Consider the following 12,157-nt stretch of genomic DNA (forward strand, 5'->3'; position numbering starts at 1 on the left):
TTATTCCTTGATAGAGCAGTCTGTCTTTGAGGATGGCAAAAGTCATGTTTGCTGAAATGACTGGGTGTTTTGGGAGATTTTTTTTTTTCTGGCCAGCGAAGTAGCTGCTGCCTGTAAGGGCATCTGTGACCTAGTGAGCGTGCCTGGAAACTCAGCACTGCGAGGGAACAAAATTCATCCGAACGTGGACAGTGACCTTGTCTCTTCGACAGCGTTAAAAAATCGGGTCCTAAAATAATTTTTTTTCAGAAAAATTGGACATGAGGCCCTGAGCACCCTTCCTCGAGCGCTTCTCGCGGGTGCCGGCGCTGCGCTGTGCTTCGGGGCGCCCCCGTTCGCCGCTCCCTCACGGCGCCGCCTGAGGGGCGCGGCCATGGCGGCGGGGCGGGGCGGGGCGGGGCGCGCGCGTCAGGCGGGGCGGGCGCGCGGGAAGATGGCGGCGGCGGGCGGAGGGTGGCCCGCGGTGTGCGACAAGTTCCGCGCCGCCCGCACGCTCTCGGCCGTGGAGTCCCTCAAGGACCCCGAGACGGAGCCGTACCGCTCCAAGTACAGCGCCCGGGCGCTGCTGCAGGAGGTGAAGCAGCTGCTGAGCGCCGCCGAGGAGGGCGGCGAGGCGGTGCTGGCCGTGCGGCGGGCCGTGCTGGAGTACGAGCTGGGCGTCAACCACACCGACACCGAGGAGCTGTCGGCCGGCGAGGAGCACCTGCAGCGCTGCACGCAGCTCCTGGAGCCGCACCGCCTCTCCCCGGACTGCGTGTCCCTCTACATCCAGGCCCAGGTGGGCTGCGGAGGCCGCAGGGGGTGTCCGTGGGGCGGGGGGCTCCGGCGGAGCGGGGCCTTGTGCCGCAGGGGGTGTCCGTGGGGCGGGGGGCTCCGGCGGAGCGGGGCCTTGTGCCGGGCGGTCTCTGCAGTGGGCTGCCGCGTCCTGACAGGTTCTGCTCCTTTAGCCGTGATAAACACGGCTGCCCTGGCGTTCAGTTCTTGCTGAAGGAATCATTCGCAGGTGGTGGCTGTTGGAGGGGGGGGCTTTACTGGTTTTGAGCCTCCTGCTGATGCTTCTGGGTGTGCAGAGCATCGGAGATGTGTTCTCACAGAAACTGGTTGTTGACAGAGCAGTGTGCTCTTCTGGAAAGACAGACAAAACTTGTAAGAGCTGTGCAAGAATAAATTAGAAAAATACCAAAAAATGCCTCACTACGTCCAGATTTTATTTGCCATTCCTTAAGTCATTGGTTGTCAAAGTGACGTTGGGAGATGCTTTTATTGATGTATTATCCTGAAATGATAAATTGTTTGCTTTTTTCAGCATTGCCTGTTGTATTTTAAGCTGTTACATTTTGTCACAGATGGGTAAATACAGTTTTGTTGGTGCTTGAAGTAATAATATTTTCTCATTATTCTGAAGAAGGGAACACTGTTATCAAAATTAGTTCTTGCTACATGAAGATTCACAGAAGGGCCTTTACTTGTTCGCTCTGTCATAGTAGCTGGTGTATAGTTAGGTATCTTCGGTATCTGACTCTAGACCCTACAGGGAGCAGAGCAGTTATTTAGATATCTTTGTCAAAAATGGTTGCCCTAATTAGAGAAAGTTCCACAGCGCTTCCTCATCAAAATGTCAAGGAATCATGAGCTGACGTGGAAAGGTGCAAGTGAAAGGATGACTTGTCTTAACACTGGTTGAATTAGCTGGGTTGTCTGAACAGTGCGCTTACATCTGCTCCTTGTCCTTCAGTGTGAGGGTTTGGATATACTGCTACAAATCTGTTACCCTTTGTAAGGTAAGGAGATTGCTCCAGCTGAAATAAGGTAATATCTTCTCACCTGTTCCTGCGGAGATGTGGCTCTTGTGACTCAGGGCCAGATTCCACTATTCTTCTGAACTGGTGTGCTGGAAAGCAGCTCTTCTCTCTGTTAGCCCAAAGTCTGCATGGGCTTTGCTGTTTCGGGGCCTTCAGGAAGCAGCAGGATAAAGTTTGTTGTGCACGTGAGGTGCTGTGGTCCAGCAGTGCTGGGTGTGCTGCTACGTCGCGCTGTCCTAAGGCGTGGAGCTGAACACAGCGCTGGGAAATGAGCCCTCGGTCCCAAGGGCTGTAACAGGCTTGAATACTTCATTTAAACCATTTCTGATTGAAAAGCAACGATTGTTAGCAGTGGCAGTACTTCACCTGCTGCGATGTCTGGCGCGTGTTGCCACGGCTCTGACTGCTGTTTTGTAAGAAGAGGCATTCCTTTTTCCTGCTGGGCCTCTTTCTTTAGCCCCGCTTCTGATTTCTGAGCTTTTGCGAAGATTGTGTTTCCCAGTCTCTGTCTAATGCAATCTGGTCCGTTCCACTGCTTGGCCTTCGGCAAAGTGTTTCAGTTCATAAACAACATGTGATGCGCTTTCTTATAAAAATAGGAGAATGGAGTTGAAAGGGACACAGGGCTGGCACACAACTACACATTCTAATTATTTTGAAGGTTTGGGTTGGTTTTTTTTTTTTTTTTTTTTTTTTAGCCCTCTTGAGTTTTGTAACAGCACTGCCTAGGATTTAAATTAGCACATCAGACATAGATTAACACTTTCATCTTACTAATAAAATTAGAGGCACTTTTTGTCAAAGTTGTGTTCATAGGTGGAGTAAGTTCCTATGTACATTGATTTAACTTAAATTTGAAGGCAGTAGTCTATAACTTGTATGAAGTGCTTTTTATCTCTTTCCATTGCTGAAAATATATGGGCATTCATTCCATATTTTTTTCCTGTTAATTTTTTTCCATGGAGTTGTGTTAAGAAATTTCTGATTTCTTGACTCTTTTTATGATATTTGTATGTGATGAAAAAGCTGCATGAATTGGATGCAGAACATACTCTGGAAAAAGCTCTGTTAGCCCACAGTGTTTTATTTGAACACACAAATCCTTATCAAGCAGAGTTAACAGAGAAGGACTGTGAGTGATTTTTTAATGTGAAATTTGCTGTGTGAACACTCCCCCCCCTTTGGAGCAACACACAGTGAAAGGTGTGGGCACAATTTCTGGGTTTTGAAATCCATTTTACTGGAACACACATATATAAGGATGAAGACTGATCAGTTGTTTGGAAAAGAATGTGTAATGTAAATGGAAAGTGACTTTTTTTTTTTTCTTTTACCTTTAGAACAATCTGGGGATCCTGTGGTCTCAGAGGGATGAAATTGAAACTGCACAAACTTACTTGGAATCTGCAGAAGCCTTGTATAATCAATACATGAAAGAGGTACCGTGTTATTATCATGGCAGGTCTTGCTTTCATGTGCCACTGGCAGGTTAAGTAATCTTTGAAATAAACATGCAATGGAATTTTGTGTTTCTGTGCTTTATATTGGCTGCTGTGATACTTTTGGCAAGGGATGCGACTTGTACTGCAATATGGGACAAGGCAAATTAGAGCGTTATTTGCTAATTTCAAAATAGAAAATAATTCTGCTCAAAATAATGGTCCCTTATGAAAGCCCTTTAATAATCCAAAGTTGATGCCTGGTAGAGTTTGGTTTTTAATGAGGACTGTTATTAAATCTGATCTTGGAAATGCAATAAAAATGTCCATCGCTTTCAGTGGGAAAAGAAAACAAAATTAATATTTGCATGCTCTGACTGTGCAGTGTTTTGCAGGGGCAAGTAGTTTAGTTCCATATCCAAGAGGACAATCTCACAGACAGCTAACCCTCTCATGCATATTAAACAACCTTTTGAGCTGTGGATTCTGCTGTGTATCCTACAAAGACTCCCTTGTGCTATTTTTAAGCTCTTCGCAAAGCTGTTCCTACACTGACTTGCCTCAGGGACAGTTCTGGAGCGAGCTAAAAACATTTGTGGCCTGCAAGAAGCAGTAACTGTGTCCCAGGACAGCTGAATATGTTGGACAGGCCTTAGTTTCATGAAATTCCAGGTTCAGTTCAGGTTTTACCGTGAAGTTGACTTAGAGTACCGATTACACTTGTGGAGATTTTTAGAATGGGCAAGTCTTTCTTGGCTGGTTACTGGCCCCTTTCCACCTTTGCAGCCGTGCTGGCCTACAGTGGTAGGAGAGGTAGTGGATCTAGAAGAAAGCCCCCCTTGTGCTGAAAAGCTTGTCAGCTTATTTCCTGGATCAGTTGGGCTAACCAGAGATGCTGCATCTCTCTACACACTCTCTAATTAACTCCTGATGTTCAGCTCTAGCTAGCACATGACTTCCAAAAGCTTCTGCCGCTTGCTCCAGTGATTATGAAATTAAACTGGTACTATGGTATAGTGGATTAAAGTGCTGCCAGGTACTTTACATTTGCACTGTAGACTTCTCTGAAACTTTGTTTCTGTTAGTAGTGGTTACTGAATATTTCTTCTGGAGCTTTGCTGCCTGACTAGGGTTATACCTACATGGTGTTCGCTTGCCACACCTTTTTCCCCAACATTATTTGCCACTTTCAGTTCAAGGCATTATGTAATCAAACATAACTATGCTTTAAGTCTTTCTTTTAGAAGAAACTACATATTTATACAATGATGTCAACATTTGTCTTTCACGAATTATAAATATGTGAATATACTTTTTTTAACACTCCCCATTTTTAGCCTATCAGGATGCCTTCCTGTCAGGGAGTCAGTAGTTTTTTACTGACTGGGTCTAATTAATTTACAAATTGCAGAGAGTAGTTTTCCCCCTAAAGCAAAACCAAGGCGAGGAACTTGGGCTAATGAAGTCCACTTAGAAAGGAGAGTTAGAGAGCTCTTTCTGAGGATAAGTAAAGGCATAAGGCTTGAGATCAGAGATAGATCTATAGGTATATGAAGGAGGCAAGAGTTTTGCTTACTGTGTCATTTCAGTTCTTTTCTTTGCAGGAATAGCTCTAGTCTTTTCAGAATATACTCCAAATCTTGTTAGAGCATTTGTATCTAAAGAAAACAAGAGGAAGAATTATAAATTCACTGCTTAAAAACTAAAGAGGTTTAAACAGAAGCCTGTAGATTAAAAGATCATATACAAAAATCTACATGCCTCTGGCAGGTTAAACATGCTTTAGTTTATTTGTCACTGTCCCTTTCAGGTACATTTGTTCATTTTTTAAGATGAGTAAAACACTTCCATTAAAAGCAAGTAAACAAGTCTGTTCAGGGATTCTTAATGAGAAGTAGTACAAACACAGTATGTATTCTTCCCTGTAAAGTGAGTGTATTCTCTGCCCTTGCTCCTGGCTAAGTCTGAATTAACTCACGGAAAGTATTTATTGGAACTGATTTTTATTCATTGCCTTGCTTTCGCTTGGGCTAAGGAAGAAACGGGGTTAGGAAAGGGCTAGAGAAGCTGCATACTAACCTAGGCTTTGTTGTCGGCAGACACCTTGGACACACCCTCCAGGATGCACCGTGTAATGGGAGAAAAGCTCTCTTTAAAAGATGCTTTCATTTGAAGTGTTTTAGATTGGCACCTGAAGTTATTCACAATTGCAAAGGAAACGGGATAAGCACAGGCTAATAAAGCTCTGCCATAAGCAAACGTTAATCTTTTGGGGTTGCCTGTGGGCTGTCTGGTAACATTATTGACAATTGTCTTAAGGCAGGTTTGGATACAGCAATGCCAAAAGGTGTATAGTTGTACGTGTAAAGATTCTGACAGAGTTCGTGGTTTAAAGAGCAAAAAAGTGCTTCTCTTTATGGGAACTACCACATTTAATAACTTGCATGTAGGTTATGCCTGATAGGAAGGTTTAGCAGCTTCATCCTCCAAAGACATTGCGCGTTGTCTCATTTTTCCGTCTGAGGAAATGATCTTGCCAGCTCGTGGATACTGAGTCCCTTTACAGCAGTTTGTCTTCACAGCAGCTCTGCTGAGCACTCTGCACTTCATCTTCTCTGCAGTACTTCCTGCAGGATGTTTTCTTGCTACTGATCAGTGCAGCTGGGCAAACGAATATTTCACACTTGAAGGCATGCTTGGTATTAAATTGATGCCTCAAAACCCAGTGTGTTATTGTACAAAATAAAGACGCCCAGTGGAGTCCTGCCTGAGTGTCTCGCTGAGTGCAGGCAGCATGCAGTGCTTTCAAGTACATAAGCAGAAGTCTCCTACAAGCTGTGAACCTTGTCATTCTGTGTGGAATTGTGACTTTAATCCTCTAAATCTCCTGAGTGTTGTGGAATTGCTCCTGAGATGTGGCACTGAGAAGGGTTATGCGAAGCTTTGTTGAATTTGGGATTGACAAATGGTGAAGATGTGCAGCCAGGAGAGGGAGCACTGCGCCACAGAGTAAGAAATGTAGTTTGCTGAATGTGTCATGTACCCTTGCAGGATGGAAATCCTCCCCTGGATCCCAGTGAACATTTCATGGCAGAAGAAGAAAAACTCACAGACCAAGAAAGATCCAAAAGGTGGGTGTTAAGCAGCCTACTTACAATATTATTACCTTTTTTTTTTTTTTAATTATGAGACTGTATTTAGGGAGGAAAAGAAAAAAGAAATCTAAAGAGACTTTTTTTTTTCTAGATTTGAAAAAGCCTACACGCATACTCTGTACTACCTGGCACAAGTGTACCAGCACCTGGAGATGATTGAGAAGGCTGCTCAGTATTGCCACACAACTCTGAAACGACAGCTCGAGTACTGTGGCTACTACCCAGTAGAATGGGCACGCAATGCTGCCACTTTGTCACAGTACTATCTCTCCAAGGTAATATATCCAGCGCTTTTCTGCTGTAGTTGTACCATTAAGGGAACTGCCAGCTAAAGCAGTTGTTTAAACAGTTCTTTGAGACAGGGCTCCAAGGTGAATTGAAAATGTGCACCTATAAAACCACAAGTTGTCTTCTGACGTGAAGCATCTGTCAGTTTTTTTCTGAAGAGGACGCGGTGGCTTTCCTGTGGTGTTGCAATGGCAGCGGGGAAGATGAACACTGGTGTAGACATCAGAAAAGCTCTACGGTTAATGATGTGATGTCATGTTCCTAAGTAAACTTTAGGGTTATAATAATTTAATTTAAAATTCTTTCTTGTATTATTCTCTTACAATAAAGTTTGAAAACAAAAAGCATCTGAGGGCCAAGGTATAGCTTATTGTTTACTATGAGTTATTGTCCTTTGTACCTTAGCATGTTTGAACCTATGTGAGCATTAAAGTGAATATGTGAGTTGGTAGCTGTTTGCCACATGTTGACTCTAAACAATCTACTGTTAAGAAGTGCTTCAGCTTTATTTAGGAATTTCTATATTCCAGGCTATTTAGACGCTCTTTTCTGGTGCTTAAAAAGATTCCTGCCCTACCTAAGCCAGTTAATGCTAATTTCATTAGACACTCCTAATTTCCATATATTTTTGGTGCATTGATAGCACTAATTCTTTAACAGTGCACTGCCAAATATGGGTAAAGACTCACGGTGTTGACTTGTATGTCCACCTTGTTCCCACCAGCACCCTGCGAGAGTGTTTGCCACAAGGCATCACTTCCTTCACCTCAGGGCAGCCAGAGCAGCAGAGAGCAGAACAGTCAGAACGTTCAGTGTGCATAGCCAGTATTAAAGGAAAGGCTTGGTGCTGTGGCTGTGGTACAGAAAAAACAATTAGAAAATATTGTATTCAGTGGTAGGTGTGGGAAGATTGTGTTTTCTTCCAGCGCTGGGGAATATGCTCCGGAGCCTCTCAGTTCTGTCATTTCCCTTGTGCTTATGTATGCTCCCTCTCTGAGGTGAGGGGTTTGGCCAAGTGACTGCAGTGCTTGAGCTGCTCACACCAGTGCTAAATGCGGCTCTGTTTCTCTCAGGAATGCTTTATGGAGGCTCGACACTGTCTTGCAGCAGCCAGCGTCATCTTTAGCCAAGCTGGACAGGTGCCATCTGCTGAAGACGGTAAGTTTATAAAAAGTTTTGAATAAAATTATTGTGAATTAAGCATCATTATGTGTTAATGTTTAAAATTGAAGTTTAACAACATGTACAAAACTTACCCCAGTTATAATTTTCTAAAATATTTTTCAATAATGTCGAATGTTTCTGGAAAGCGACTGCTACTACGTCTCAAGACTGGCCACGTGTAGACCCTGTGAGAGAAAGTCAAGTGCTTGTTTCTGGTGTTTCAGAAAGCATACCAGAGTAAAAGTGAAATTTAAAACAATATCCACTTCAATGGTGGCAATGTCTCTGTTCATCCATTTGACTTTGTACATGTGTTAAAAATGCAGTTTGCCTCGGTGATCAGAGGGCAGTCATTCAGTGAACCAAACCAGATGCTTTCTGAGAATAGCTTTAAAAGAGGGAGCAAAACTGCAGCTTTTAAAACCCCAAATCCAGAAGGTCTTGCCTTTTGTTGCTAGATGTTGCAGCTGTGGCTGTTTTTGGGAGTTGTAGCTGCTGTTTGGGCATTGATGCAAAGGAACAACTTGGCAGTCCAAGTGTGAATAGCAGTAGAAGAAACTTTTAGAGAACTGACCCTAGTTTACGGACCTGTGGTTCCATGATAGTGTCAGTGCTCTGTTTTCAGCCTGGTCTTTGCTTATCTGCAGCACACCCCTTTATGTCTGTCTTGGGCAAGTGGAAGCTTCGAGTTGATAGAGCTTTAATTTGTGGAGAGGGAGCAAGTATGAGTCAACTGAGTTCTATCTTGACTTCTTCCTGCACCACATAGGAGTAGTGATAATCCTGTTTGTTTTGGTGAATAATTGCTTATCCTACCTCCCCTTCCTTTTCATGGGACAGAGAACTGTGGACTTGCAGAGGGTTCTAACTTACAGAAAGACCAGTATACAGTCAGCATTGGCCATTCTCAAGCACATTCATTTTATCATGTTAATTGGAATATAAACTAACATAGACATAATTAATAAATGTGCCTTTTCTTAGATTAGCAACAGTTCTTAATTCCTAAATAAGAAATGGATTTGCTGTAATGAAAGATTACAGCAGTGGGTCTGAGTCTGAAGTTGGCTTTTTATTTGGTGACCAGAAGTGCTGCTGTCCTGTAGGATTGTCCTCTCATTGTTCAGCTAACCCACTGCTGCAGAGACTGGGAAATGAGTTTTCATTGAAATCTGTTTGGTTTATGAAAATGTTATCTTAAGACATCAGCAGTGCTGCTATTTATGGTGGTGAGGAGACTTCAGGGAGAAAAATACAGAAGTTGTAGAGCTAATAAATTCTATGTTTGTACCAGGTAGCTTAACCAAAGGCAGTTTCCCCTATTTTGTTCCCTTTTATGGTAGCAAGTCTGGGGCCCATTGCAATACAAATGCCCTTATCCTCAGAAACAACTACTGGGCAGACAGCTGAAACTCAGAAAATGAATTATTCTGATTCTTTCTCTTACTACAAAGAGATCTGGAAACCTTTTCCAGTAAAACACCTTGAAGATGAAAGGTCTTTTAAAAGATACATTATGATCTATTTATTTTCCAGAATTCACACGTGACAAATCCATTTTAATGTTTATGGATTTCTACCAGAAATGACAGTTTACAGAACTATTATATAAACTAACATGGGGAGCATGTTTCTGTGTAACCACAAGGAAAATTAAATACAAGTATATTCTTTGCATGTAACACTGAGGGTCTCGCCGATGTGTTGGACTTCTCTTAAAGTTTTTATGTGTTTATGTCCATTCAGCAGATGAAACAGAGCCAGACCAACAGGATCTTCCAGAGAGAAAAGCTGAAATTGCAAGGTGTTGGATTAAGTATTGCCTGAATCTTCTGCAAAGCGCTCGAAAATTGCTTGAGGTAACAAAAAAATCTGTTCTGTAGCTGTCATTGTCTAACAGCATGCTAAGTCTGCTTTGATGTTTGCAAGAGGAATCGATTTGCAGTTGGTAACATGGAATAAGCAATTGCTCAGTGAACAAAACAAGTGTAGCATATGTTTCATGGTATGCTTTGACTTAAACGCAGCCCTTAAGAGTAAACACAGATAGGGCATCAACGCTGTAGAGTGATCAGTGCATTGCTTTTACAGCAACTTCACAAATCTTCCTCCTCTCTGCTGTATCTTCTTGCAGCTTGATTTGACAGATTCCTTCTTATTTGACTGCTAGTAAGTACGTTGCCTTAATATGCAACAGTTTTCTGTGCTGATGTTCATTCATTCAGGCATTTGATTAATTCAGATTTGATTTAGCTTGCTTAATTCGTTCAAGTATTTCTTCAGATGTTTAAACCAGCATTTGCTGGAACGCTTTGTGAAGCAGAACCTTTAACATTTATTCCTTTGGCTATTTTGTCACACGGGCTAGGGAGACTAAACCACCTTAATTTTATGTCTTTTCAGAATTGATAATGTAATTTGCATGATTCTTTTGTTAATACAAGGCCATATATCAAGGATTTCTCATTCATCTTGTTGCTCACTAGTTTATATTTCAAAGATGACTCAAAATGATTCAATGTAAGTCTCTCTTTATAAGCCAGATTCGTTTTTAATTAGCACGCTTTCTCATTTCAGGATAACATAGGAGAGCTGGATCCAGACAGGCAATTGGAACTTAAAGCCCAAAGGAAAAAAGAAGAGGATGAAAAAGAGAAGGGCAGGAAAAAAGCTGTCCTTTTTGGGACAAGTGATATATGTGACTCTGTCTTAGCCATGGAGGAGAAAGTGAGCAGCGTATATCCTTTAGATTTTCAAGAAGCCAGAGAAATCTTCCTGGTTGGTCAGAACTATGTTCAGGAAGCAAAAGAGTTCTTTCAGGTTGATGGTTATGTTACTGACCACATTGAAATTGTTCAGGATCACAGTGCTTTGTTTAAGGTACTTGCTTTTTTTGAAGAAGACTATGAGAGGCGCTGCAAAATGCACAAGCGTAGAATAGACATGCTGGAGCCAATCTATGCAGACCTGAACCCCCAGTACTACCTGCTGATCTGTAGGCAGCTTCAGTGTGAACTAGCTGACACCTATTATGAGATGATGGATTTAAAGGTAGCTATTGGTAACAGGTTAGAGAAACTAGACTCGCACACAGTTAAAAAAATTAATTCTCTGGCTCAGTTCGCGATCAAATATTATGAACTCTTCTTGGATTCTTTGAGGAACCCTGATAAGGTGTTTCCTGAAAAACTCGAGGAAGATGTTCTTCGCCCTGCAATGGTGGCTAAATTTCATATTGCACGACTATATGGTAAGCTTATTACTTCAGATAGCAAAAAGCAACTGGAAAATATGCAGACCTCATTGGAATATTACACATTTCTGGTAGACTATTGTGAGAAGTATCCAGATGCTGTCCCTGCCATTGAAACTGAATTAGAACTCAGTAAGGAGATGGTGAATCTTCTTCCAGCAAGCATGGAGAGGCTAAGAACAAAGCTGTCTTCATTTGTATAAATACTTGCCTTGGAGGCAGTGGGCACTATCAGAACAGTTACCTGTCCAAGCCAGGGCTGTGGCACTTCTCCTGTACTGATTGATAGAAGTAAGGTGTCTGCAGGGACATCCACCTAGAGCCTGCACTAGTGTAACCCTGTGAAAAGCTCAGAGCTCTCCTGGTCCGTAGCTCACCCTCACTAATGGTATAAACTCTAAATGTAAAGTATAGGTCCAGCTAATGCTTTGTACTGTGTCCTATATGTAAATATAAACCTTTTCTCCCTCACAGCTTTTTCTTTGGTGTATGATTCAGTTTTTAAGTGTAGTGCTGTATGAAAATAGTTTCCTTTAAGAGAATCTTCTTCTCTAAGAAATTTTTTCTGATAAACCTGAGGCACGTTTTTCCAACTAGAATGCATTTTATCTCTTCTAACCTTTGTCCCTATTGTTCCCAATGTGAAGGGAACTTGTTTTCAGTATTTATTTTGTATGTTGCTTGTTCTTTTCCCTTGTTAATCAAAACCTAGTTGATAGAGGCTCAATAAATGGACTAGCTTGGCTAAGTGTTTCTTTAGAGTCCTTGGAATTCTGTTTCCTGTGTCTTACTAAGATATAAAATACATTTTAACTTTGGCCAAAATAAATAGTTGTCGAAAGTGTTTCCATATGAGTGTCTTCAATAAAAACACACGAGCAGTTGTAGTGCCAGAAGCCAGAGCAAGAAAGCAGCAACTTTCTTTGTGGTGGGAGGAGGTACCCTGCTCTTGATGCACCGTAGAGTATTCACAGGTTCCAGGTCCTGTGCTCCAGTGCTCCAGACATTTGCCTAATACAGCTTGATGCCATGGGTGGCTTCTTATCTTGTGCTGCT

The 12,157-nt window shown here is 42.4% G+C and overlaps 1 protein-coding gene across 2 annotated transcripts; it reads left to right on the forward strand.

The window, feature by feature from the left end:
- Positions 1-420: 420 nt before the first annotated feature.
- KIFBP (kinesin family binding protein) lies at positions 421-11,949 on the forward strand. 2 transcript variants are annotated; one of them, XM_040071638.2, is made up of 7 exons: positions 421-778; positions 3,143-3,241; positions 6,293-6,372; positions 6,488-6,671; positions 7,758-7,842; positions 9,595-9,707; positions 10,426-11,949. In XM_040071638.2, the coding sequence occupies exons 1-7, from the start codon at positions 434-436 to the stop codon at positions 11,302-11,304; spliced, it is 1,785 nt and encodes a 594-aa protein (XP_039927572.1). In that variant the 5' UTR covers positions 421-433; the 3' UTR covers positions 11,305-11,949. The 2 variants fall into 2 exon arrangements, with proteins under 2 accessions (XP_039927572.1, XP_039927573.1); XM_040071639.2 differs by having other exon boundaries at positions 9,598-9,707.
- The last annotated feature ends 208 nt before the right edge of the window (positions 11,950-12,157 follow it).

This window comes from Hirundo rustica, chromosome 8, assembly GCF_015227805.2.
Source record: "Hirundo rustica isolate bHirRus1 chromosome 8, bHirRus1.pri.v3, whole genome shotgun sequence".
Taxonomy (NCBI): Eukaryota; Metazoa; Chordata; class Aves; order Passeriformes; family Hirundinidae; genus Hirundo; species Hirundo rustica.